This window comes from Mobula hypostoma, chromosome 3 (genome assembly GCF_963921235.1).
Source record: "Mobula hypostoma chromosome 3, sMobHyp1.1, whole genome shotgun sequence".
NCBI classification, from domain to species: domain Eukaryota; kingdom Metazoa; phylum Chordata; class Chondrichthyes; order Myliobatiformes; family Myliobatidae; genus Mobula; species Mobula hypostoma.
The window spans coordinates 168,916,180-168,943,748 of record NC_086099.1 but is presented as its reverse complement, the minus strand read 5'-3'; the positions used below and the strand labels follow the sequence as shown (position 1 = coordinate 168,943,748).

At 39.8% G+C, this 27,569-nt stretch overlaps 1 protein-coding gene across 1 annotated transcript in view; it reads right to left on the bottom strand.

Moving 5' to 3' along the window:
• Window positions 1-27,046, bottom strand: part of kcnh8 (potassium voltage-gated channel, subfamily H (eag-related), member 8) — a 460,036-nt gene extending 432,990 nt beyond the window's left edge. Inside the window, exon 1 of the mRNA XM_063042495.1 lies at window positions 26,971-27,046. Within this exon, the coding sequence (XP_062898565.1) occupies window positions 26,971-27,046 (76 nt within the window). The remainder of the gene's footprint in view (window positions 1-26,970) is intronic.
• Between the last annotated feature and the right edge of the window lie 523 nt (window positions 27,047-27,569).

Genomic DNA, 27,569 nt, shown 5'->3' with positions numbered 1-27,569 from the left:
AGTCAGAAGGACATGATAGGCAGGTAAGAAGAGGTAAAGGAACAGAGTGGGGAATAGAAGAAGAGGGGAGGAGGAGTGATTTCTTTTGCCCAAAGGAGAAATTGATATGCATCATCAGGTTAGAGGCTATCCAGACAGAATATAAGGTGTTGTTCCTCCACCCTGAGGGTGGCCTCATCTTGGCTCATAAGGAGGCCATGGACCAACATGTCGGAACAGGAATAGGAATTGGAATTAAGATGTTTGGCCACCATGAAGTTCTGCTTTTGGCAGGTAGAGCAGAGCTGTTTAACGAAGCAGTCCCTCAGTTTATGAAAGGTCTCATAAGGTAGAGAAGGCCACACCGGGAGCACCGGACATAATAGACAAGCCCAGCAGATTCACAGATGAAGTGTTGCCTCACCTAAAAAGACTGTTTGGGGCCCTGAATGGAGGTGAGGGAGGTGGTGAACCGGCAGATGTTGCACTTAGGCCTCTTCCGGGTATAAGTCCTGTGAAGGAGACTGGTGGGCAGGGATGAATATACAATGGAATCATGGAGGGAGCAATCCCTGCGGAAAGTGGTGGGGTGGTGGGGGGGAAGTAAAAATATGTGTGGTGGTAGGATCACAACCATTGAAAGTAACAGGAAGTTACTGAAATTGTGTCTGGCCACCTGTAATGTGATTCAATAGTGAGAGTTTTAAAATTGCATTAAATTACTGACATAACTATCAGACAGGAGAGTGGAAACAACACTATGTCCCTTCTGATCAGATCAGAATCAGGAGATGAGTGTGGAGAATACAATTTAAAGTATTAGATCGGAGTAGCAATTGTAACTACTAACAGCCAGAGGGAATTTATCTTCAAAAACCTCTCTGACAGTAATCAGGGAAGGGTGAACGTGTCAGTCACTAACAGATGGACCACTGCCATACTGGATGCAGATGGGAAAGTGTGGTCTGATCGTTCACCAGAGATTGTTCTCATCTGCAGGTTGATACCTCCCCCCAGTTCCCCAGTCTGCCGTCCCATGATGATCATGTGTACAAAGGATACAGCTCATCGCATAGAAGCGAGAAAAGAGTGGGAATGGTAACACTGTGCTGACAGTCACATTTAGGCTATGATAAGCTCAAGTAAAGGTAAATAAGCACAGAATAAGGAGTTCTGCACTTGTCAAGTACTTAAATCCCTAGTCAGGTATTCTGCAAAACCCGCAGTGAATCAATTAATGGCCTGCTGTAAATGTAAGTGGTCAAGGAGCGATAACAGTGCTACAAAAGACACAAAGGAATGTATATTACATACAGCAAGTGGGAGCTGGCAAGGAGGTACAAGGCAGTAATTCAGTTGAAATATAAAATTCAATAGAGAACCGAAACTGAATTACTGTCTTACTTTAAGCATACTTGAGTGATTTAGAAGTAAATATCCTGATAAAAGGCAGCGTTCAAACATCAATTTATTTTGGATATTATATTTAAATTTAATAAATAATTCAATTCCAGCTCTGTGGCAGGAAAGAGGAAAAGAAATGTACAGTAAAGACTAAACAATGACTTGTCCTTAATATTTCACGATGCTAAAGTAGGGCAAAGTTAGCTGGTTACTATAGCTGGTACTGTAGTCAGCCAAAAAGAACACAGGATGTAGCTACCAGTAAGGCAGGTATGGGGATTGAGGAGAAGTATTGGAAACAACCTCAGCCCTTTTATTTATAAATAAGTATGAGGATCTCCCAGCCCGTGTGGATGATTGCTAAGATACAGGATTGATGAGAAAACCCACAACAGCACTTTGCAGATAATCAAGTGGGGGAAGTTGCAAGGAAAGTACTAATAATAAACACCAGAATGAATGTTGTCCTCTGCAGTCACATATGGGAGACCTGAAAGTTGTGTTGCCGACTGTGTGTAATGGAGGATGCCATGTTTTGGGAGCGGAAGAGAAATACTTATTGAGAAGGTAAAGATCCAATCGCTAAGGCCCATGTGGGAATCATTAAAATAGTTAGGACAAAGGAGGCTGTTCTGCAGAAGGGAAATGGGCAGCATGGGTCCAAATTAAAAAGCAGGTCCATGTGCAATCTGAAATAGGATATATAAAATTCGAGAATATGTGACACAAAATAATGGTGTGAAAGAACTGGAATTCAATTCATTAAATATTGGGAAAATAGCGAACTATTCCTTTTAGAATCAAAGTCATAGAGCAATACAGGAAGACAAGTAAAGATTGCTAAATGCTCAATGGTTGGGGAAAAAATACAATGCTACATAGTCGGCAGTGAGTAAGTATGTGAACAAAACTGGATCACAAATTCATTCTCAAGCTAAAGGAGGCAGCTTTGCCATTACTGTGGTTACTATGGAACGTGAAACTACAATTGAGCCCGGAACTGATGAAAAGGGCACCGATTCGAAACAGGCCATGAATGAAGCAAACACAGCAGTGAGTATCCCCTTGGTATCTACTGGCCTTACGGCAACTGGCAATCATGATTGTAAACTTCCTATAATCGCAGTTCAGGTGAAGTCTAAGAAGGGTAACAGGACAGTGGTTACTTATGCTTTCCTTGATCAAGGGAGTGTTCTGCACAGTGAGCCTCATGAACAAATTCAACTTGACAGCAAAAAGAACACACATTCTCTTACACACAATGAATCAAGAGAAGATTGTGAGTAGCAACGTCATTTCAGGATTGGACCACTATTTCAGGTTTGACCACTATCTAAGTGATTGGTTTAGATAGTGAAAACTATTGTGAACTGACTAACATCTATATGAAGGAACATATGCCCGTCCACAAAGGGAACATTCCTCGACAGAGAGAGCTTCAGGAATTGTCTCACCTGAAGCATATTCATTTGCCAGAAATTGAGCTGCTGATAGGGGTGAATGTGCCTAAGGCAAAGGAGCCATTGCAAGTGATTCGCAGTATTAATGATAGACCCTATGCAGTGTTGGGTTGGACTGTTGATGCATCATTGAAAGGAGACCATGGTGGTGGAAGAAACAATGCTCAGTCAGAGCTAACAGTTAGTGAGACTTCAGTTTTGTGCTTGGATGAGTTTTGGCAGCAACAATTCAAGACAGATTTTCCTGATGCAGTCAAGGGGGACAACACTGTCAGGAAAAGATCACAATCTCGGATACTCTGCTTATCAGAAAGAAGACGTTGGTGTAAATGTTGCAATTTCATGTCCGCTGTGTCTTGGTAACATCGAATCATAATTATTATAGTATAATAATTAGGAGGCTAGAATGTACGAGCCATGCATTTCTTCTATATCTGTATTGTATTCCATGTTGCACACTTATTATGGTAATTAGTCACAAGTGGGGACAGAGTAAAAGCGAAGAGAATAAGTTACGTATTCTTGCTTATGTAATTGCAGCTTGTAACTTTGGACCGGCGGATGTCGTATCTTTTGGCGAACGCTCAATAGCTTTCAATTACACTTGGGTACACTCAAGTTTCATTGCTTCATGATGGTATGTTTGCTAATTGCTAATAAAGGATCAAATAAAGGATTCAACTTTTGGAGCAATCATTGGAACTGGGGGCATCATGCAAGTGTAACAAATCCATGGGTTACAGGTAGTGGCAATTGTTTTGGTTTTAGTTTGGTTTTGCCACTACAGCAATGTTCGCATTACTTTCAAAAGGACTGAAATATAAAAGCAAGGATGAAATTCTAAGGCTTTATAAGGCATTGGCCGGCCTGCATTTGGAGTATTGTGAGCAGTTTTGGGCCTCTAATGTGTTGGCATTGGAGAGGGTCCAGAGGAGGTTCACAAGAATGATTCTGTGAATGAAAAGGTTAACATATGAAGAGTGTTTGATGGCTCTGGGTCCATACTTGCTGGAGTTTAGAAGAATGAGGTGGGATCTCATTGAAATCTATTGAACATTGAAAGGCTTAGGTAGAGTAGACATGGAGAGGATGTTTTCTATAGTGAGAGAGTCTCGGGTCAGAAGGCATAGCCTTAGAATAGATGGCCGTCCATTTAGAACAGAGATGGGGAGGAAGTAGTGAACTTGTGGAATTCATTGCCACACACAGCTGTAGGAGCCAAGTCATTGAGTATTTGGAGTGGAGTTTGATAGGTTGCTGATTAGCGAGGGTGTGAAAGGTAATGGAAAGCAGGCAGGAGAATGAGATTAAGGAAGAGAATTAATTAGCCATGATGGCATGGCCTATTTCTGCTCTTACATTTTATACTATTCACCAGTGAAAGGTACCTTGATGAATGTGAGGACAATGTAAACCATATTGTTATGCTGGAGCATGTTGACCTTAAAGAGGATGCACCGGAACTTTTGAAAACCATTAGGATAGATAAGTTCCCACTCTGGGGCCAGACAGGACTTACACCAGGTTACGATGGGAAGAGACAGAAGAGATTGCTATGCCTTTGGCGATAATCTTTGCATCCTCAATGGCTACAGGAGTAGTACCAGAAGACTGGAGGGTGGCAAATTTTATTCCTTTATTCAAGGTAATAGGGATAATCCTGGGAATTATAGACTGGTGAGTCTTACCATCAATGGTTGGTAAACTATTGGAAAGTCGTCTTAGAGATCAGATTTACTGGCATTTGGGGGAGCAGAGTCTGATTAGGAATAGTCAGCATGGCTTCTGACAGGCAGGTCATATTTCACGAGCCTGACTGACTACCTTGAGGAAGTGACAAAACAAACTGATGAAGGTAGAGCTGAGGACATGCGGTACATGGATTACAACAAGACATTTAATGTTTCCTCATAGTCGGCTCATTCAGAAAGTCAGGAGGCATGGGAAGCTATGCACTTTGGTAGTAGGTCCCTCAAGGTACTGCTTTTCAAGTTGTTACCTAGCAACCTATATGCAGTCTGCAGAATCTTATCCCCTTATTCTACCTACGTCTGTCATTTGTACCAGTATATACTATGACCTCTGGCTGTTCACCCTCTCCTCTGAGAATGTTCTGCAGCCGCTCAGAGACATCCTTGATCCTGGCACCTGAGCGGAAACACACCACCCTAGCATCTCTTCTGTGGCCACAGAATCTCCTGTCTGTTCCTCTATCAAGTTTCCTATCAGTATCACCCTCTCTGACTGCACCCTTTCTCTCCAAACCTCGGAGATGGTCACAGTGCCAGTGACCTGGCTGCTTCTGCTAGCCCCTGAGAGATCACCCCATCAATGATACCCAAACAGGTATACCTGCTAGTGAGAGGAATGGCTGCAGGAATATTACACAGTCTGGCCATTCACCTTACTTTTCCTGGTGGTTGCCCATCTACTTGAAGCCTGTACCCTGGGGTGACTGCCTCAGTAATCTTAAAGATTAAAAATGATTAAAAGTTAAAGAAACCCTCAAATGGCTAAGAGAGGGCATACCAGAGTGAGATGCATTTCCTGGTTGGGCGGTGTCACAATACACTGAATGTCAATCAGACTAAGAAATTAATTATGAAGGGAGAAGTTGAGAGAACTTACAACATCATTGAGGGCTCAGTGGTGGAAATGGAAGGCAGCTTCAAGCTCCTGGGCATCAGTGTCTCAGGACCTATCCTGGATCCAACACATATAAGGATCATGATGGAGGCATGCCAGCACCACTACTTTGTTAGGGAGTTTGAGGATATTCATTATGTCACCAAAGACTTACAAATTTCTGTAGGTGAAGGTTGGAGAGCATTCTGACCTGTTGATATGGAAGCTCCAATGCAAAGGAATGAAAAATACTCCAGAGGGTTGTAGTTTCCACCAGCTCCATCACAGAAGCAACCCTCCCCCCAACCCCATGATCAATATATTGTCAAGAGGCAGTCCCTCAAGAAAATGGCATCCATCAGTAAATACCATCACGATCAGGGACATTCCCTTTTCTCATTGCACCATCAAGGAGGACGATGGTGCCTGTGAACTCACACTCAGTATTTCAGAAACACCTTCCTCCCTTCTGCACTAGATTTCTGAAAGACTCACAAACCCATAAACACTACCTCATTTTTCCTTTTTGTATTGCATGATTTGCTTTTTTGTAATTTATAGCAATTTTTATGTCTTCATTCTGTACTTTCATTTCACCTACATCAGTGACAATAAGTCTGATTCTGAATAGGAATAAACAAATCTTTTTCAGGTTGGATGGCTGTAACAAATGAAGTACTACAGAGATCAGTGTTGGCTCCTCAATTGTTTTCAATCAACATCAACTATTTAGATGAAAGGAATCAAATACAATATTTCTAAGTTTGCAAATGATACATAGTGAGATGAGAATATTGGTTGTGAGGAGAATGTAACAGCTTCAGGGGAATATAGCCTAATGTAACAGTTGGAATAAGTGCGGAAAAATGTCAGATCATCCACTTTGCTGGACAAAAATGGAAAGCAAAATATTTTTTTAAATTGGTCAGAAACTGAAAATCTTTGGCGTTCAGACGACCCCTGGTATTCTTATAGATAAATTGCTGAAAGCCAAATGCAGCTACAGCAAATAATTAGGAATGTTGTCCTTTATTGCAAGTACATTTAAGTATAGGAGTAGAGACAACTTACTCCAATTATATAGGTCCCTGTAGATCCTGTACCTAGAATACATTGTACTGGTCTGGTATCTCAAACTCAAAAAGGACGTACTTGTGACATAATGCATGCAGTGAAACTTCATCACATGGATCCCAAGGATGGGAACTTTGTCTTTGGAAGAGAGATTGAACAGATTAAAACTGTACTTGTGTCAGCTGAGATGAATAAGGGGTGATCTCTTAAAATTCTTATCGGATTTGCCAAGGAAGATGCAGAGCTGACAATCCCCCTGAGGTTACAGTCTCATAATAAGGGATCTGCCATTCAAAACAAAGTTTAGAAGAAGTTTCTTCACCCCAAAGTGAATCTCTGGAATTTTCCATCCAGGAGCTCTGTGGAGACTCATTCGGTAAGTGTCAACACAGAGACTGAAGGATTTTTAGGTATTAAGGGAATCAAGGGATATGGAATTAGACAAGGAGAGTGTCCTGCAGTAAAAGATCAGCAGGGAAGTCCGACTCCTGCTTCTCTTTCTTATGCTCTTCAGCATCCAGCTGTCCAACTGTATATTGTAACAAATCTTATTTTCAGGGTACTAAATACACAGTTTCCATTTCTATAGTGTCATTAAGCAATAAACTAAAGGATCAAGAATCTTTAATTTATTAAGAAAGTTCACACTATACTCCAATATTAAAACTCTTCAGCTGATTTCTACAGTCATGAAACATCTCAGAATTCATCAATTACAAATAATTTGTAGTATTCTAATTTTAAAATATCCATATTTTATTAATTAAATATATCAATTCTCTTTGATTAAACAATGTAGTGCCTTTTGCAACAAGCACTTCAAAGTAAATGCAGTGAAAAGGAATAAGGCATACTACAATTTAATTGCATTCCTATTATTTCAAAACAATGTTAATTGATACTTAATGGGAAAATATCAAGCAATTAGGTTAGAGGAAACATACTTGCTTACAATATTACTAATAGCAATTTCAGGAGGAACTTTTATTTAGTAAAGCGATTAGATACATGTGGATAATAGAGCAAAAATATATCATATATTTCATTAAAGAAATAGAAGTCTCTCGTCAATGGTTGGTGTTAAGGGTTGTGAAAGTGCACCATATAAACACTGTAATAATTGGGCTAATTAGACAGTAAGTTTTGTTCTATCTGAAACTTTTGATCTTTTGTCATTAAAATTGTAAGCCTTTGTGTATGATTGTGCATGTTGGTCAGGAAATAATGTACGGTGGTACTCATAGATCTTCGTGCTACAACTCTGTAAGGGGTGTGGACATAAACTGATGCAGAAACAATGACAAGAGAATGAACAGAAATCCACTGAGAAAGAGGAAATTAAAATGAAATTAAGACCAAGTATGTAAGATTGCTTCGATGCTCTGACTGATCAGAAAACGATCAACTTCCGCTTTAAATATAGGCGTGGACTTGGCCTCCACCACAGTCTATGGCAGAGCATTCCACAGATTTACTACTCTTTGGATAAAAAAGATTCCTCCTTACCTTTGTTCTAAAGGGTCGCCCCTCAATTTTGAGGCTGTGTCCTCTAGTTCTGGATACCTCCCCCGCCCCCCCCCCCCACCACCACCATAGGAAGCATCCTTTACACATCCACCCTATCTAGTCCTTTCATCATTCGGTAGGTTTCAGTGAGATCCCCCGCGTTCTTTTAAACTCCAGTGAATACAAGCCCAAAGCTGCCAAAAGCTCCTCATATGTTAACCGCCTCATTCCTGGAATCATCCTCGTGAACATCCTCTGGAACCTCTCCAATGACAACACATAGTTGTCTATACCAACATAGTTGTATAGTTAACCAAATTTTTCACAAAGATTATCACTCAACCCCATGTGCCCTCACTCCCCGAAACTTCCTTTACCACACAGACCAACTAAAACTTGTGACCAAGTCTGCTACTCTTCTCTGCAACCAGTTAAATTAAAATATCTTCTAGCTCTGGTAAGCTGGGAAGTGGCCAAAACACTGATGCAGATTTTGTGGCATTAGTGATGGAGAATATGCGAGTGTGCACTATGATTCCACTCTGGAACTGCCATGACTTTGGGATTTCTGTGAATGCACACTCAAATGTGAAAATCCAGAAGTCTCTATCAGTAAATTGACATAATGCTGCTGGCTATACTCTAACAGTGAAAGTGACATGAGTTCAAGGAAGAAATGTGAACTTGTACTTACTGCACAGTATTTATGCAGTAATTCTTCCAAAAATTCTGCACCAGGTCTGAGGGGATTCAAGTCCTTTGCACAGGAGATGATTTAAATGGAAGAGAACACTTGATAAAGATTCAGTCAGCAGATTCTACAGAACTTGTTAACTTCGAAAAGCTTCTTTAAATAATTCCAAGATTTTGTTCTAAATTACTTTAATAGCTTCTTAATTTAAACTTTTTACTAGCGTTTAGAAGTTTCTCAGTGATGCTAGATGTTTTTGACAGTTTGAACTCCATGCAGCATCGGCCAAGTCTGGAGATCAAAGCTCATGTTCAAAGTAAATTTATTATCAAAGTACATACTGTATATATCACTATATATAACCCTGAGGTTCATTTTCTTGTGGGCATACTCAATAAATCTAAGAACCATAATAGGATCAATGAAAGACTGCACCAACTGGGTGGACAACCAGTGTGCAAAATACAACAACCCGTGCAAAAGCAAAACTAAATAATAATAAAAAATAAATAATAAATATTGAGAACAGGAGACGAAGAATCCTTGAAAGTGAGTCCATAGGTTGTGGGAGCATTTCAGTGAAGATGAGTAAAACCTCCCTTCTGTTTCAAGAGCTTGATAGTTGAGGGGCAAAAGCTGTTCCTGAACCTGGTGGTGAAAGTCCTGAGGCATCTGTACCTTCTTCCTAATGGCAGCAGTGAGAAGACAGCATGACCTGGGTGATGCCGGCCTGTGCTGATGGATGCTGCTTTCCTGCAACATTGCTTTGTGTAGATGTGATGGGGAGGGCTTTACCTGTGATGGACTGAGCCATATCCACTAGTAGGATTTTCCACACAATGTCATTGGTGTGTCCATACCAGATTGTCATTAGCAAATTTGGATATGGCATTAGAGCTGTGCTTAGCCACACAGTCATAACTGTAAAGCCAGTAAAGCAGGGGGCCAAGCACACAGCCTTCTCGTGCACCTGTACTGAAGAAGATTGTGGAGATTTTTAATCCAAACTGACTGGGTCTCCAAGTGAGGAAACAGAAGATCCAATTGCACAAAGAGGTATTGAGGCCAAGGTCTTGAAGCTTATTGATTAGTCCAGATGTATAAAAGATACTTATTAACTCCTTGTTAACTTCTTTCTTGGTCATCTTATGACTTTATTTGCATATAAACACATCAGAATGAAGTCAATGTTCAGTACATACTGCAGAAATACAGGGAATAGGAACATGTCTGACTCTGTGTAGCTTGTTAATAGAGGTTAGAAATAAGCCATGTTTCTCACCTCTAACAGCAGACTCCACCATTAACTTTATTTCTCACTCTAGAAAGGACATGATAAACATTGGCACTAATATCGTTTTCAATGCAGATACGCATCAGTTCCAAGGTTGTCAAGTTGAGAAGTGGTAGTGGGGACAAGCTCCCACTACCTAAAAGTGCTCCTCACGGCATGCGCCTCAAATAGCCTCTGACAACTAAGTCCAACTCCTGGCCTTCTCGTGTGGCTTAGCCTCTAAGCCCGGCGGAACTGTTTCTACTGACAGGAGAAGGGGCGAAGGCGGGTCCTGCTGCCTTAATACCAGTGCTTCGGGTAGATGGAGCTCGTCAGCCTGGGAAAGCAGTCCATCTAAGAGAAGGAAACTCTGATTTCAAACCTCCGCTGCCTTGCAGCCATACCCACTCATTGGAAAGACTTTGGGAGTAAACCTTGAGGACAAATCCAGAGCTGGAGTTCCTAAGGCAGTCTGACATTGCCTTCAACCTTGTTCTGGCAACTCCTGTGATGACACTGGTGCCAAGCTGTATTGGCCCTTGCCCTTCCCTTGGACGACATCAGTGTCATGGAGAGGGGAGGCTTGCTGCATGGGCAACTGCCGGTCTTCCATACAACCTTGCCCAGGCCTGCACCCTGGAAAACCTTTCCAGGTGCAGATCCATGGTCTCGCGAGATTAACAGATGCCACCACCCTGCAGTATCAGTGCTGTGCTTTGGTTGTGGAGTAAAATGGTGTTCACCTGCACTTCCTAGAAATGAACAGTGAGTTGCATACTCTAATTGGATCACCATGTCCTAGTTGACCACTGTAGAGCCTGAAAGTCAAATTGAAGCCAAGTCAGCAGTTTGCCCTATAACATACTTCTAAATATGTTAAAAATCTGTGCTGAATTCCACATATAGTAGAATTCAGAGCTGCCATCTGTGAAATGGACCAGAATGGAATCTATCCGGTAGTTGCTATATGCAATGCTAAATGCCAGCTTTTTAATTACTTGTTAATGGTTACCCTACAGGGTGGCTGATGTAACCTGCAATGGCACCATGTAGGTGCTTAATAACAGGTAATTAAAAGCCTCAGTTTAAGAGTCTGTAGAGTTTATAGTTATCAGTCTTGTCAATTTTACAGATGGTGACTCTTTCAGATAACATAACTCAAGTACACACATAAGCACCAAATCAGGAAATTCTCTTTGGCCAATACAAGCTCCTACAAACGATTGAGAATATTATTGAAACCAAATAAAAACAAGAATATATGTCACAAGATGAACTTTATATTTCACCAGTTGATCCAAAATTAATCAGACCCATTGTGTATGTGTTATATTGTTTTATTCTGTTGCTTCTCACCTTCACATGGATGTTATTATGATCACATCAAAATGTTCTGAGTGGGAGCTTCACAGAATTGTTGTGCAGTGAAGATAACTTATCTGTTTCTATTTGACTAAGGTATTTCAACACCTGACATTTTACTGAAATGAAGTGGAGGCAAGGGGGCAAAGTAAAAGGAACTGCATCACCAGATTAATTTTGTGTGTTCTGTTCAAAATTTCACTTTAATTGAAACCAGGTGATTAAGGACCAAGGCAATACGTGAATTTAATTAGGTTAGTCATTACCAAATTGACTAGTGGGATAAACTTCAGGGGTGGGAAGAACAGTGTTCTTGCCTACAACAGGCAGCTAATGTAAAATCATTTTGCAGTGCTATTCCAAGACAAATTTCTATTGCTTCAAGTGTGGTCTAGTCATTCCTTGAAAAACCCATCATCAAGTGCTTTAGATATATATTTAAATATTCCATTTCTATATTCTTGCATCATTCTAGCTTTTAATTAATTGCTATAATTCATATTCCAGGCAATGAAAATTAAGTATTGCCCATCATTCCCAGTGTTAATGCAATGTTCCATGTAAGGAGATGTGGTCCATTACTCTTATTCAAAAAAAAAGCAAAGCAGAATAATGAGTGCTGAGTTTATGATACTTTTCACCTCCTAATCACATAACCCATCTTCATATTTTAGTATCATTGCATGAATATTTGACAAGTATATATTTGATTATAGCATCCAGGCTACGAATGTGGATTAAAAACACAAGGAATTCCAAGCACCAACTCCTGAGGGATTTCATTCAGATGTATTCAGTCACATGTGTGCATTCTCATTCTATTTTTGACTCGCTTTCATCCCTTACTGGGTTCTACACTGGAGTTTTTTTTGGCTTTTGGTTTAAAAAATGCAATATGCCATGGTGCTGTGTCAGAAAACATTTTGATCGTCTATAAAAATTGTTTCATTATTTACTCATATCTGTAGTCATCAAAAGATCAGTAAAATACTATCTAGTCAGATTTCTTTGTAATCTAAATCTATACAAGCCATTTCCAGTTATCCAGTAAAATAAGTTTTTATTTGTATAATTATTCTTTCATAGAATGCTGACATGGCAAAATAAATATTTATTGTCCTTCCCAATTCCTCTACTGAGGAAGGAATTGGCACTTTAATTTTGACTTTGTATTAGGTTCTATAAATTTACAGTGCCTTCATTGGTGCTATAGTACTTCACTAGTAATTGGGTAGGTCAGAATTGTACTATAGTAGTAATGAGGACAGTTCTCCTGTTCTTTACACAAAGACTCAAGAGCTTGTCTCATGATTCACAAATCTTCCTTGTTTACCCTTCAACATCCTGCGATATATGTGACTAAGGGGGTTCAGATTATTTTCATTTTTTAAACGATTTCACAATTGCTGTTTTTAGGTTATTAGATGAGCTATAAACTTAAAGTAATTTTTTGACATGTGATAATCACTATGAAACCAGCATTGTGCCATTCTGGTTGCTATTTGAAGGTGATGAGCCACACTGCAGGCTTTGTGATTAAGGTGACTTCACTGTTCTGTTGCGTAGGGAGGTTAAAATTTTTGAACCAGCAATGATGAAGAAATAATGATATAATTTTCCATCATAGTTTTGTGTTTCTTTGAGAGGAACATGGAAGTAGTAGCATTTTCCTGTTCATAATACTTCTGTCATCCCAGGAGAAGGAAATCGTATATTTAAATTCAATGCCAAAGAACTCATGGCAATTTTCCATAATTTACTTCATCATTAGAGTACATCAATTGTGGATAGATGGATATTTATGTTACTGGATGAAGTCACAAAAAGGCCAGGTATATTGCTGTGTCTGCAATGATGTTGCTGAAACACCCATCTAAACAAGCAGCTGTTATGCAGAGATTCCTTGAAGACAATGAAAGCGTATGGTGGCAATATTAAGCCGATAGGATGACAGAGCTACAATTAGCAGGTTAATATTTATGCATTTCTTAAGAACACAGAGTATTCCGGTTAATTGGGACACATCGGGACCAGTAGATTCTGGCCCAATTAGCGAAAGTTTCATGGAAATAGTTCAAAAGTTAAAAAAAAGACATACTATGGAACACATTATGTATTTAAATGAAATACAGAACAAATTAGAATGCTGCCAATACTACTACAATACTATAAAACTGTGTTAGATCCTAATGTTGTCGACGGAGGAACTTATCTAGTGTACGCTGCTGTGTTCTTTTGATTGACTGTAATGAACAAAATCAGTACAGACATTTACTGCAGATAATGGACTTCTTTCATACAATGCTTTTGGCGATTACATATTTCAAATCTTTCTTTTCATTGTAACATTTAAAATGATTGTCAATATCTTCAAATTCTTCATAGTTCCTAACTTGTTGGAGAAGTTCCTAACTTGTTGGAGAAGTGAAATAGTTTCATTTTCACTCCCAGTCGTTTCTGGCATTTCCAAACCTGAACACTTGAAATCACAGTGAGCAAAACAGTTACGCATTGTCTTGCTACTTATTTCTCATCAAGTATCTATGACAAAAATCATTACATTTTAAATACACACGCAACTGATGCTATTTAGAAACTGTTTGCTCTAAGCAGTATCTAATGGTCACACAAGTGCACATGGCTAATGCCAGTTAGAAACTATTTGGCAACAATCTACTGCTCCAATTAAGCAGCATAATGTCCTGAGTAAACAACTGGAATCCTGGCTATTTTCATGATTAGTTTTTTGTTCTTTAAGAGTTGTCCCAAATAAGTAGCTGCCTCACTTAACCGACCGCCCAGTTAAAGAGAATCCATTGTACTTACAAATTATGCATAGATGTCTATGATGTAGTTAACTTGACACGCACAGCTAATTGTGCAGAACAGTGAAATATTGTTAATAGCCATAGCTATTTAAACTGAGTGAATGAACTGATCCGTAGTAGTGGGAACATCTGCTGTTGTAGCAACTAGTTCTAATTATAGTTTATTGTTTTCACTATTTAGCATATACAGGTCCTCCCTAGGTTATGAATGCCCAACATGGACAACTTGTACATACAAATAAGCATTTGGGAGGACAGTAGGATGAATTTACCAGTAGCTGCAGTGTATCAAGCAGCCTCTGCTGGGTGGGAATGGTGTAATTCTGTGTGCCTTTTCTCCCCCTCCCCATTTTCCCCGGGGGCTCAACAGTTTGGGGTGGGGTTGAGGTGAGGGGAGACTGGAGTGCTGAGCAGACTCCCACGCATTCTCATCCTCATGACTCCTGCTCACTCACTGAGTCAGTGAGACCAGCTGGTGGCCACTCTACCCATGCCTGCTGGTTCCCTCATTGCAGGGATTGCAAGCTTGTAATTCTATCTTGCACATTCACCAGGCAGTCATATGAAAAAAACACACAAATATAAAAACTCAGGTGAATAGGAACAGGAATATGTCACTTGGCATTCAATATGATTATGGCTGATTTATGCTAGCCTCAATACCTCTTCTGTGCCAGCTCCCCATAAGTATTTGAAAGTATGAGAAATTAAGGATTATACATCTAAGGATCTAGCTGAGATCACCCTCAGGGCAGGGAATTCCAGAGCTTTACTACCACCTGAGCAAAGTTCCATTTACCTCAGATTTAAATGACTGGTCCTTATTTTGTAGCCATGCTCCTTTGTTTGTGGCTCTCGTTCTAGTGGAAATCTATCATCTACCTTATCAAGCCCCCTTAGGATCTTACATATTTCAATAAGATCACCCTTATTCTTCTAAACATGTGAACCCTAACAGATTGGTTCTCTCTTGATAGGAGAACCAAGTTGCTCAGGAATGGTTATCTAGACTCAATGAATCAAAGTGATCTGGAAGAGTAAGTTACCCGGTATATATTGGGCCACAATATTACAAATTGCAATTGTAGGTCTGTTGCTGCTCATAGTTACAGCACCTCATTGATAACTGGTTTTGAACTGGTAAATGAGGACTTAGTATTTGCTACTTAGCCAGTGGTCATATTATGTGACACAATGGAGGATATTCCCTCTGATGCAGTATGAGCTGCCCACTCATAATGGGAAGATGGACAGGTTGATCGTTCAGTCAAGCTCAGCAAAGCTATTCATCTGCAGGTTCTCTGATGCTATGTTCCTGTTGGCTACGGTCTTCAGAAATCTGTTTAGTCAAATCTGGCACCAGCAAACATAATTTAGTGATGAAAATTAAAAATTGTTCATCCAAAGGAAATTTTATTCCTGCAATATCCTTAAAGTTTCCACAAAGTGATGTTCAGCATGGTAGAGAAGTGAATCTAGGTGTCAGTCTAAGTCCTTCTCCACATTTGATCAGAAGGCAATAGATTTTAATAGGAATGGATTCAATTTTAAGGATTCAGCAGTTTTTTTTAAGTGAGATGCCCAGGAATGATAGCCCAAGAATGTAAAAAAAAATTGACAGTTGGTTATAATTCCCTGAGCATAATCTGCTAGGCTATTCATCGACTTATCTGAACATGATACCTTTGGTATCAGTCCCAGATACGATTGACTGCATTAGGCGTGCCTTCATTGAATTCTGAATTGATACCCAGGCTGCATCAAGCAGAGCACATCTTTGTTGTTCTTTGCTGGGTTTGATACGGTCATTGGAGTCATACAGTATTTAGGACAAACTAGGTAAGTGCGATAGCTTTCCTTTCTTAACAGACAATAGAAATGGTTCTTAAACTATTGATTCAAGGTTTCACTTATTTTACTTAGTTTCTTTTGAATTTTTTTTCTTATATACACACATGAAGTAGCCACCTTATTAGGTGCCTCCTGTATCTAACAGAGTTTATTTTCGTGATCCTTTGGTGCTGTAGCCCATCCACTTCAAGGTTCAATTCGTCGTGCATTCAGAGATGCTCTTCTACACACCCCTGTTGTAACATGTGTTTTTTTTTGAGTTACTCTCACCTTTTTGTCAGCTTGAACCAGTCTGGTCATTCTCCTCTGACCTTTCTTATTAATAAGGAGTTTTTGTCCATAGAATTTCTGCTCACCGGATGTCTTTTTTTTTGTTTTTCGAAATATTCTCCGTAAACTCTACCACCAAGGATCATTCTACAGTCAAAGTCACTTAGATCACATTTCTTCCCCATTCTGAAGTTTGGTCTGAACAATAAGTGAACCACCTGACCATGTCTGAATACTTTTATGTATTCAGTTGCTGCTACATGATTCGACGATAAGATATTTGCATTAATGAGCACCTAATAAAGTGGCACCTGAATAATAACATTTCAAGATACAAAGCATTGTTTTTTTCACTTCCTAAACCCATCCAAGTAAATATGGAGTTAAAGCCAAATTTAGTAACAGTAACCATGAACTGGATTGTTAAAAATCAAGCAACCCACCAAATAGCTGACTATTTAAGTCACCTTGATTCCTAAAATTAGGAATGGACAGTAAATACCAAGGAATAAATAAATTAAAAATGTCTAATCTCAACCTTCATCATTTTGAGAATAATATGACAGCATGTTAGTGGAAGTGTTAGTTAATTATAGCAATAATCTTCCATTAATTAGTTTACTATACGCATTATATAAGATGAGGGAACTTATAGAGACAAAGCCTTTAAGAGTCATTGATCCAAATATGCCTGTTCTGCCTAGGCAGGCCACAGTTAACAGATTCTACGTCTTAAACTGTTGGGAGACTAACCCAAACATTTTAATCAGAATTTTATGTTCTATTTGAATGAATTCATGCTACATGGGCATTCATTCACTTTTTTAATTAAGTCTAATGAAAAGACTAAATAAACATACTAAAGTAAATTCTTTTCCAGATTAGCTTTGACTTTACCGTAGACCTAACCCTACAGCCTACTCTTCAAAGATTAGCTCATGTCCTATAGACCCACTCTTCTAGGCAAGATTAAACACTGTATCGTGGTGACTGATGCACTAATCACAACAGCGCTGAATTTTACAACCTTTCTTTATATTAGTAAGGCTCTTTAGATACAACTTCTGATAGTTCATTGAGTTTGCTTTCTCTTCTTTCTAATGTTTTTATAGTTTTTCCCCCTTATATCCTATTGATAACACTGAATAGTTAACCTTTAATTGAATTGTATCATTGGATGAACATTTAACCTGCCTATTCAGTTTACTTTATTACTCAATGTTTCCCATTCCAAAACCATCACTCAAATTTCACCAGAACTTCTTCACATCCGCTGTAACTCGGATGTGAATAGATTTCTGTTCAATATAAAAATATAAGAAATAAAAGCAGAATTAGGAAATTCAGCCTCCCTGTGTTTGCACCACCATTCATTAAGACCATTTGATTACTGATTGTTTAGCACAGTGGGACTTTTCTGTGCTTACCTCATATTACTCAATCCTCAATTTCTAAATATCCGTCAGTCTCGTATTTTAAATATAATCAGTGACAGCGCTTCCACAGACATCTTAGGTAAAGTATTCCAAAAAGATTCTTCTCCTTTGGAGTGAAAAAATTTCTTCTCATTCCTTCCTGAATGGTTGTTCCTTTAATTTGAGATTGAAACCTGTTTTTAGTTGCTCCAGCTGGAGGAAATATCCATTTGGCATCTGTCTTGTCAAACTCCATAAAACTGTAAACATTTCAAAGAGATTACCCTTTATTTTTCTGACCTCTGGAGACTACATATCTAGTTGATCTCTCCTTTTATGACAAATCTGCCAACTTAGGAATCAATGTGGTGAGCATTCAGTGCACTCCCTCCATTGAAAGTAAATTCTTCCTCAGGTAAAGAGAATAGGCTCATAAACAATATTCTACATGAAGTTTCTCCATGGCCCCCTATAAATAGTACAAAAGGTGCAACTTCCTGTATCTAATTCCTCCTGCAAATAGGGTCAACATACTCTTTCCGATCCCAATTGCCTGCATAACTGAAGGCGGGGCGAAGTCAAGATGGCGCTAGACGGCAACTGCTTTGCTTGCATTTCCAGAAACAGCTCTATTTCTATCTTCCATATTTCTTTTTTTCCCCTTTTCAAGGTTCTTTTGAAGACCCTGACCTGACGGTACACTCTGACTTCAGTTCTTTGCAGGAATGCGACCCGCTCTCAGGGCCTCATGACCGGCCACTTTTTGATATCCCAAGGACGCAGCCTGGAAGGCAAGCGCACCTTCAGGGTTCCAGATTTTCGTAGCTCTGAGGACGTGTTGATTCATAGCCAGTGCCCCTGACTGAAGCGTCGTGGGAGAACATGGAACATCGGGAGCAGCGGGTTAGCTGCCGAGGATTATGTGTCCGGACAGCAGCGCCTTTTTGGTGCCGACCTGCTGGACACAGAGCTCAGAAAAAGCGATGCAATAGAGTCTTAACATCGTAAATCAGTGAGTTGTTTGTTATGTCTCCCCTCTCGCTGTCAAATGGGGACACCTCTTTTTCCCTTATTAGGGAGAGAGAGAGAGGGAGAGAGGGAGAGCCTGTGGTATGTCGATTTACCGGGAGAATGAGTAGTTTTTGGGGTACCGCAAGTCAGTGTCTTTATTGATGCTTTGCTGCTGGGTGGAGGGTGCTGATGCTTTTTTGCTGGTGCAGGATGGGAGGGGGTCATTGGTTTGCTGCTGCTTGTGCATGGGAAGGAGGAGCTGGGGGGGGGCTTTGGCACTCTATCGTTTTAACAGCCATTCATTCTTTGGGGCGCTCCTCTGTTTTCATGGATGTTTGCGAAGAAGAAGAATTTCAGGATGTATGTTGTGTACATTTCTCTGACATTAAATGTACCTATTGAAAATTATTGACATTTTCTGCTCTACCCTTGGGAGGAATTCAGTCTGTCAGCAAACATCTGTGGAGGGAAATAGACAGTCAATATTTTGGGTCAAAACCCTTCCTTAGGACTGTAATAAAAAGAGGGCGGAAAACAATATGAATGGTTGGGGGAGGGGAAGGAGCAAAAACTGCTGGATAAAAGGTGAATCCAAGTGAGAGGAGGAAAGATGGACAGATGGGGGAGGGGTGGCAATGACATGTGAAGCCGGGATGGACAGAGGGCTGAAGAAGAAGATAGTGAATCATCTATATAAAGGATAAGGGAATAAAGTAGATACCATTATCTACTCCACTAGTTAAAACTTCAAAAAGTTCCAATAAATTTATCAATCTATGTTGCTTTTCCCTAACATTTACATCTTTTTTACACACATGCACAGTTATATCTTTCTGCGCTGTGATTTCCCAACCATTGATATCTAATTAACTGGTCCAAAGCTCCCATTTTATTTCTCTTCCAGGGTTACATATGCGCACAAATTTATTGAAGACCAATGCAACCACTGTTTCCAAGGACAGTTCCTTTAAAAAACTTGGAAGCAGGTCATTTGGTCTTGTGGACTGTTTGCCTCTCAGTCCCACTACTTTTGAACGCATCTTAAAATTATAGCTCTGGATACTTCAAGAAATTGATCATAGATTTAAAAAAAATTTATGAGACGTTCTTCAGTACTTCATGTCAACACCATCCAAACACAACCAACTAGATAACTAGATATATTACTGTATGATTATATAACATACTCCGAAACATTTCCAACCAAGCTATTCAAGTACAATGGAAAGTTGCTCAAGTATATCCTGTTCACACAAATTTTCCAAATTCAATCCAGTAAATTGTGAACAAGACTTGACTAATCGGTCTACTCTAAATCATCAGCAAAGTCATGGAAGCTTAACGTCAACATTGCTGTTCATATGTACATAGAAACTAGAACCATAGAACTAGAACTGTACAACATTGGACAGGCCATTTATCCCATCATGTTGTGTTGATCTTCATGACAACTTATTCTAAGTGCCCTCCTCCTGTGTATCATCCATATCCCTCCATTCCTTTCATATTCATGTGTCTATCTACAAGCCCGTTAAGTTCCACCAAACTGCCTGCTTCCACTACTACCCCAGTAATCCATTCCAAACACCTATCATTCTCTGTGTTAAAAGTTGCCCCTCCTGTCATTACCAAACTTTTCCATTCTATCCTTAAAAGCATGTCCTCTGGTGCTTGACCTTCCCTATGGAAAAGATCTTGGCTGTCCACCTTATCTATGGTTCTCATGATTTTAAAAACCTATCAGTTCTCCCCTCAATTTCTAATGCTCTAGGGGGAAGGGTGCGCTAGCTAGCATGCACAAAAATTTTGTTGACTCATGCCATGCAGTGCTGCCCCTTGATTCAAAAGGATAAACAACAATTATCTCAAAGGTTCATCTTGTATCAAAGTATGTATGCAGAATACAACTCTGATTTGTCTTCTTCAGATAGCCATAAAATACAGAAAATCATAGAAGCAGTGAATGACTTTTTTTTTTACAACCTGAGAGCACAGAGATGTTTTCACAGCGAATGTTACAGGCTGGCTTGGCAACAACTAAATGGTTGTGAAAATGCATGTCATTGGATGATACATCTTGAAATCCTCAAAGACCTGGTGTACACATCAGTTTTTGGATAGTAAATGGTTTGGCCAGTTGGCACTGGCTTTGTTCTGCTCTTATTTTTTCTTCCATCCTCTGGAAGTGAAGTCTGGATATTCAGTTATAATAAGAGCCATAATTATTGTTACTAATTTATTAGTCAATGATCATCTCTGCTCAAAATTACCATGGCTTGCAAGAGAAATTTTAAGGTCATCACCAATTTGGGCACATGCTCTCAAAATGGTTCACCATCCCCACTCTAGGGAAAACAACCCAAGTCTGACCAACCTTTTCTTATCACTCAAATCCTCTAATCTAGGCAGTATCCTGGTAAGTGCCTTCTGTGTTCTCTGCACATCTTTCCTATAAATGGGTGACCAGAAATGTGCACAATACTCCAAGTGCAGCCTGACTAAACTTTTATATATCTGTGGCGTGACTTCCCTACCCTTCTATTCAAAACCCCTTACAATGAAGGCAATCACACTATACATCTCTTTACCACCTTATCCACTACCGTAGTCACTGGCCGTGAACTATGGACTTGGATCCCAAGATCCCTCTGTACCTCAGCATTTTTAGGGGGTCTTCTGTTGATCATATAATTTATCCTTTCTTTTGACCTCCCAGATTGCAAAACCTCACATTTGGCCAGATAAAACTCCATTGGTCACTTCACTGCCCATATCTGCAACTGACCTATATGTTACTGTATTCTCTGATAGACCTCTACAATCTTGATTCATCCGCAAACTAGCTGCTGCATCTATCTGCATTTTCATCTAAATCACTGATATATATCACAAACAAAGGTTCCAGCAAGGATTGTTGCTGAACACCGGTCATGGGCCTCCAGCCAAAATAACAGCCTTCCAATCTAATCTCTGTCATCTACACACAAGCCAGTTCTGTATTCACACTTTATCTACTGAGTCAACATATCATGAGGAACCTTTTCATATATCTCACTAAAGTCCATCTAGGTAGTGTTCACCTCATCAAGCTCCTTTGTCACCTCCTCAAAAACTCAATCAAGTTTGTAAGGTATGACTTGCTCTGCACAATACCATGCTGACTGTCCAAATTCATATGAATCCAATCTTTAGTATTCTCTCCAAAAGCTTCCCCACTTCTGATGTAAGGCTCACTGGCCTATAATTATCCTTTCTCTACTGAACAAAGGCATACATTTGCCACTCTTCAGTCCTCTGGGACCTTCCCTGTTGTGAGGGAGCGAGGACACAAAGATCTTTGACAAAGTCTCATCAATCTCCTCAATTGTTTCTTTTAAATGCTTTTGAATATATACCATCAAACTCGGGAGACATCCAGTTTAATGTTTTACAGAAGACTCAGCACCATCTCCGCCTTAATGCCCAGCATATTAGCATTTCCCATTCTGCCTTCACTATCCTCCAAATCCTTTTCCTCAGTAAATAGCAACAGAAAGTACTCCTTTAGTACCTCAGCCATTTTCTCTGACTTCAGGCACAAATTCCCTCTTTTATCCATGAGTGGACCTAACTTCACCTTAGTAACTCTCTTTTTCTTAATAAAAGTACACAATGCAATGGGATTCTCTTTGGGCTTGCTCACCAAGGACATTTGATGGCTCTTTTGCCTTCCTAATTCCCTGCTTGAGCACTTTCTTGCTATTTTCTTTACATTCCAAAAGAACCCAGTCTGATCTTAGCTCTCTAAATATTATTAACGCTTCTTTTCCTTCATGACTAAATTTAGGACCTCTTAGGTCATCTAAGGTTTCCTTACTTTATCATTCGTCTCCTCATTCCTTCCCGGTACATGCCGATCTGGAACTCTCATCAGCTGGTCTTTAAACAACTGCCACAAATCAGGCATGGATCTGTCCAACAGCAACTGCTCCCAGTCAATGCCCTTTAGCTCCTGTCTTATCCTGTAATACTGGATAGCAAATTTTTTTGAAAGTGTTGCTTCCTCAGAAAATTTTGTGTATGATAGACTGCTTGAAGCTGAACAAAACGTAATGTCAGACTACTTTTATCACGTAGGAATTTGGAGAAACAAGAAATGAACTTTTTTTGAATATAATGAATTTAATTACATAACGGTGCTGATGCTTTGCAATAGTTCAACCAAGCTAAAAATGTCCTGTTGATGTTTCATTTGTACTCAGTGTCTGAGGCTTCACGTTTAAGTGTCCTACAATAATCAGCCAGCACTGATGGATTCCAGTTGCCCTGATACCGTTTCTTCATGACCGCAATGTTCTGATGAAAGCTTTCAACATGCTCGTCACTGACAGTGCCAAGATTTGCAGGGAATAAGTCAAAATGGGAATGCAGAAAATGAATCTTTAGAGACATCAACACACATAGAAGTTGCTGGTGAACGCAGTAGGCCAGGCAGCATTTCTAGGAAGAGGTACAGTCGACGTTTCGGTCCCAGACCCTTCGTCAGGACTAACTGAAAGAAGAGCTAGTAAGAGATGTCTTTAGAGACATGTTGCTCTTCATGGTTTTATATGCTTGAAGCATGTTGTTGACCAGCTGCACATAGATTGGTGCTCTGCAGTTGCCAAGAAAATTTTCAACATCCTTGAATGCTTTCCATGTGATTTTCTCCAATCCCATTAGAAGTTCTTTGAGATGCCTGTCCTTGATTACCTGTTTGATTTGTGGACCAACAAAAATGCCTCCCTTAATCTTGGTATCAGTTATTCTATCTTGAATTATGAATTGAAATAACAATTTTTTTTTAAATGGTGCATGATAGGGAAGTTTCATGGTGACTTTCACGGTCAGCAGCCCTAAATCCATTAGATACACGCAAAAGTACTTATGAAGCAAAGTCTTTGTTGTCCAACAATGAGTTGTGGTCAGTGTTCCCAATATATTCATCCTCTGTTAGTTCTTTCACCTGACATGCCTCTTCCCCAAAACCAGTTGCAGTATGTTTCCTCCTCTAGTTGGTCTCTCCACATATTGTTTCAAGATGCACTGAAGAAATCACACCCCAGTTAAGCCTCTGATATTAGGGAAATATCAATCAATGCAGAGGAAGTTAAAGTTCCCCACTATGATACTAATAAAGTTTGGATATTGTCAGAACCAGTCAGTTTCAGACATCATCAAGCCTTGCTACAAGCTCAGATGAAAAACTCCAGAGGTGCATAAACATTGACTGCCTTGACATCCATGTGGTATTTGATTTAGGGTGGCATCAAGATACCCAGGTAAAGCTGAAGTCAATGGACATCCGGGGCAATCACTGGCTGGATTCTCACTTCATAAAATGATAATAACTGTGAATGTAGGTAGTCAATCATTCTATTTATAACTCGTCACTGCAGGAGTTTCTTAGCCATTTTCCTAGATCCAACCAACTTTAGTTGTTTCACCAATAACCTTCCTTCTAACATAACATTGGAAGCAGGGAAGTTTGTAGATAATTGCAAATATTCAATCCCCTATGCAGCTGCTCAGGACATAAATTTGCATTTAGGTATATATTAATGTTGGGCAAATGAAACCTTTCAATATTGCAACTATATGCCATTGGTACTCAATTGCATCATCATTGCCAAGTCACTTATCCTGAGATCAACAGCCTGATTACAAATGACCAAAACATAAACCTATCCAGCCACTTAGCACAAACAAGTCTTGGTATTCTGCAGTAGGTGATTCACCTCAGAGCCTTTCCATTATCTACATGGCATATCAGACGAATGACTGTATACCGTTTTAGATGAATGTATTTCTAACAATATCAGGAAGGTTCACTCCATGCAGGACAAAATAGTTTGTGGCGTCGCTTCTACCACCATAAAAGTACTGTATATTCCCTTACCGGGGCTGCATTGTACTGCATTAAAAAGTATATTTTTGCATTCCAAGACTGCTCCCAATCTATTGACATCTACCATTACAAGGGCCAAGGGCAGCAAGCAAACAGAAGCACTACATCTGCAGGTGGACTTTTGAATTGCACACCACCCTGACCTTGCGCTATATCGCCAATCGTCTTCATCCAGCCTCAATCCTCAGACTTCCTTCCACATTGTGAGAGCAAAGATTGTAGAGGTTCAAGAGGGTGGCTGGCCATCACTTTCCGAAGGAAAGTTAGGAGAGGAACATAAGTGCTGGCCTTGCCAGCAGTGCCTAGATTCTGAATTAATTACTAAGAAAGCTGTCAATATTTTGAATAGTAATTACACAGAAGTCCTGACTCTGAAATAATGTTAATGCTTGTGGCCTTTGGGTTTCACACATAACAATATTTTGCAGCTCTATCTGATATTCTAAGTATTTTTATATATAATGCCACCCTTTTTAAGAGGTGCTGCTTGTACTGTGTTCCAAGTTACATAATGGTATACTAATTGGTATACTAATGGAGTGTTAAAACCACACATTAGCTGGTACTAATCTGTTGTGAAGAGAAAGTAATGGTTAGATTCAGCAGTCCAAGAGTGCAAAATTGACTTGCTATGAATAGGTTCATCCTGAGACAAGTTAGAATTTTCTCTATGAGAAATATTTTTATATTGGAGACTGATTCCTTCCTCCAAGCTTTAAAATGCCAGCTTGAAATTATATATTTATTTTGTAACTGCTTCCGCTAATATTGCCATCATATACAAGGTAATTCTCCAACAGGACTATGTGTATGTTATTACTATATTTATGCCAACTTTCCTAAGTGTCCACTTCAGAAGTGTAGTTTGCGACAGAATGGCTCTCTAAACAAACGAAAGACTTCTGTTTCATTTCGTTTCTGGAAAGGGTTTATGTGAGACGGCTTTTAAGAAAAAGCTCGTTTAAGAAAAAAAACACCTCTGTTAGGTCGATGTACCCGCCAACGCACAAAATGAACTGTCGTGAATACACAGAATGCAATATCGTGAATGTAAAATAAATCTGAATGGTAATTGATTTTCCGCATTAAGTTTTGAACACCCACTACTTTGGGGTTAACCTTAAAGATCCATAGGGACAATTTCGTGAATATCCACAGTAAGTGGAAAACTATCAACGATGGCAAATGGAACATCATGCAATAAAGCACATAACATATTTTTAATTATTAAAACGCATGAGCAAGCTATGGAACACCAAGTTTGTGAGAGATGATTACAGTTTGGTGAACTAATTTCTGGATTATAATTTAGCGCACTTTGCATCTGTCCTTGGTGCTGACACGATTTTTCTGTTGCAGTTGATGGGGCGAAAACTCACCGTCTAAGCAACACAACTGAACTTTCCCCGGACTTTTCCCAGCTGTTATATTCATTAAAACAATGACAGAATCATAAATTTAACCACCTCTGTGTTCAAAGTTTATTTTAAAATACTCGAAATACGCGATTCAAGGCCAAAACTACAATAGTTGTGCCGAACAAAAAAAAATCGCAGTTTGAAACAAAGTATTTCACAACACTCGTGAAAGCATTTAAAATGGTTCGCAGTCACGACGTATCACTAATCGCTTTTAAAGGCATTGGTCAATGAAAGCTGAGCCATCAGTATACGAATCCAAAAGAGTTTATAAAGTCCAAAAGAACAAAACGCGCCTTCAGGTCGACAAAATAACACAATCTTAACCGCAGTTTCGCTGTTTCCTGTGCTCCATTTCGGCTCATTTGTAAGAACTTGAGTTCTGTCCTGTCTGATCAGTCTCTACAGTACCACCCGAATGAAAGCTTGAGGTGATACATGAGCTGAGTTGGTGCTTCCGTCTACAAGACCAGGTTTCACAATTGAGGACATCGAATTATCCAAATTCTTTCCAAAAAGTATGTGTAGTTTAAGGTTCAATTTAATAAACTTGATGTACACACAGCAAGATGCCACCTCCAGCTCCCCGATAGACCCTATAATTAAGAGATTTTTGTCTTAACGGCGCCCTTTTTCATTTCCTTTAAAGAAAAACTGGGTTAACCTAGAATAAGAGATAGCCCATCACATCAATTCTGATGAAGGAGGACCAAAAGAGAATGACCGAGATACTGAAACCAATTTCCAAATGCAGATTACTTCATTCTGATCGGCCAGGTAGCAGTAAATCGCTAACCGTCTCTCGCCAGTGCCTGCCCTAACTCCAATTCCATTCTTACACCGTTAAAACTCTTCATATTGATGAAGAAAAACTTACGTGTCCCATCAAACCGTGTTGCTATGGTATCCAAGAAGGTGTTTTGTGGCGCTAATAATCCTTTCATAACAGGCATTTTCCTGAAGCTGTGTGAAATTCCCCATCAAAGTTGTGCGGCAGTATTGAATGCACGGAGCGAGTCAGAGATGGACGGAGGGAAAGCCCAACTCCGACTTGCAGAAAGAGTCTTCCATTCGCAGTGAGAGAGGGAGCGGGAGAGCTGGGGTTGAGAAGGAGACGTGGGGGGGGGGGGGGGGGAGAGCAGCGCCTTTCAGTCACGTTGACGCATACAAGAGCTGAAGGTAGGAAGGGAAAGCAGCGGCTTCCAGCCACGGAGCGGCGAGAGACCTGAACGGGATCAGGGTGGGTGGGGGTGGTCGGGGGATGCGGGGAGGGGGACAATGCAAAGGAAGGAAGCAAGAGGAGATAATATCACAATTGAGACAAATATTCTGTCAGAAAAGTAGAGGAGGACATTGAAAATAAAAGGCATATCATTTTCAAGTCTGTTCCGACACCAATTAAGATTAAAAACTTGCCCGTATTTAGCAAGAAGCGAATCCTGTGAATGATTTATGTACTGGTTAATAAACCCTTGT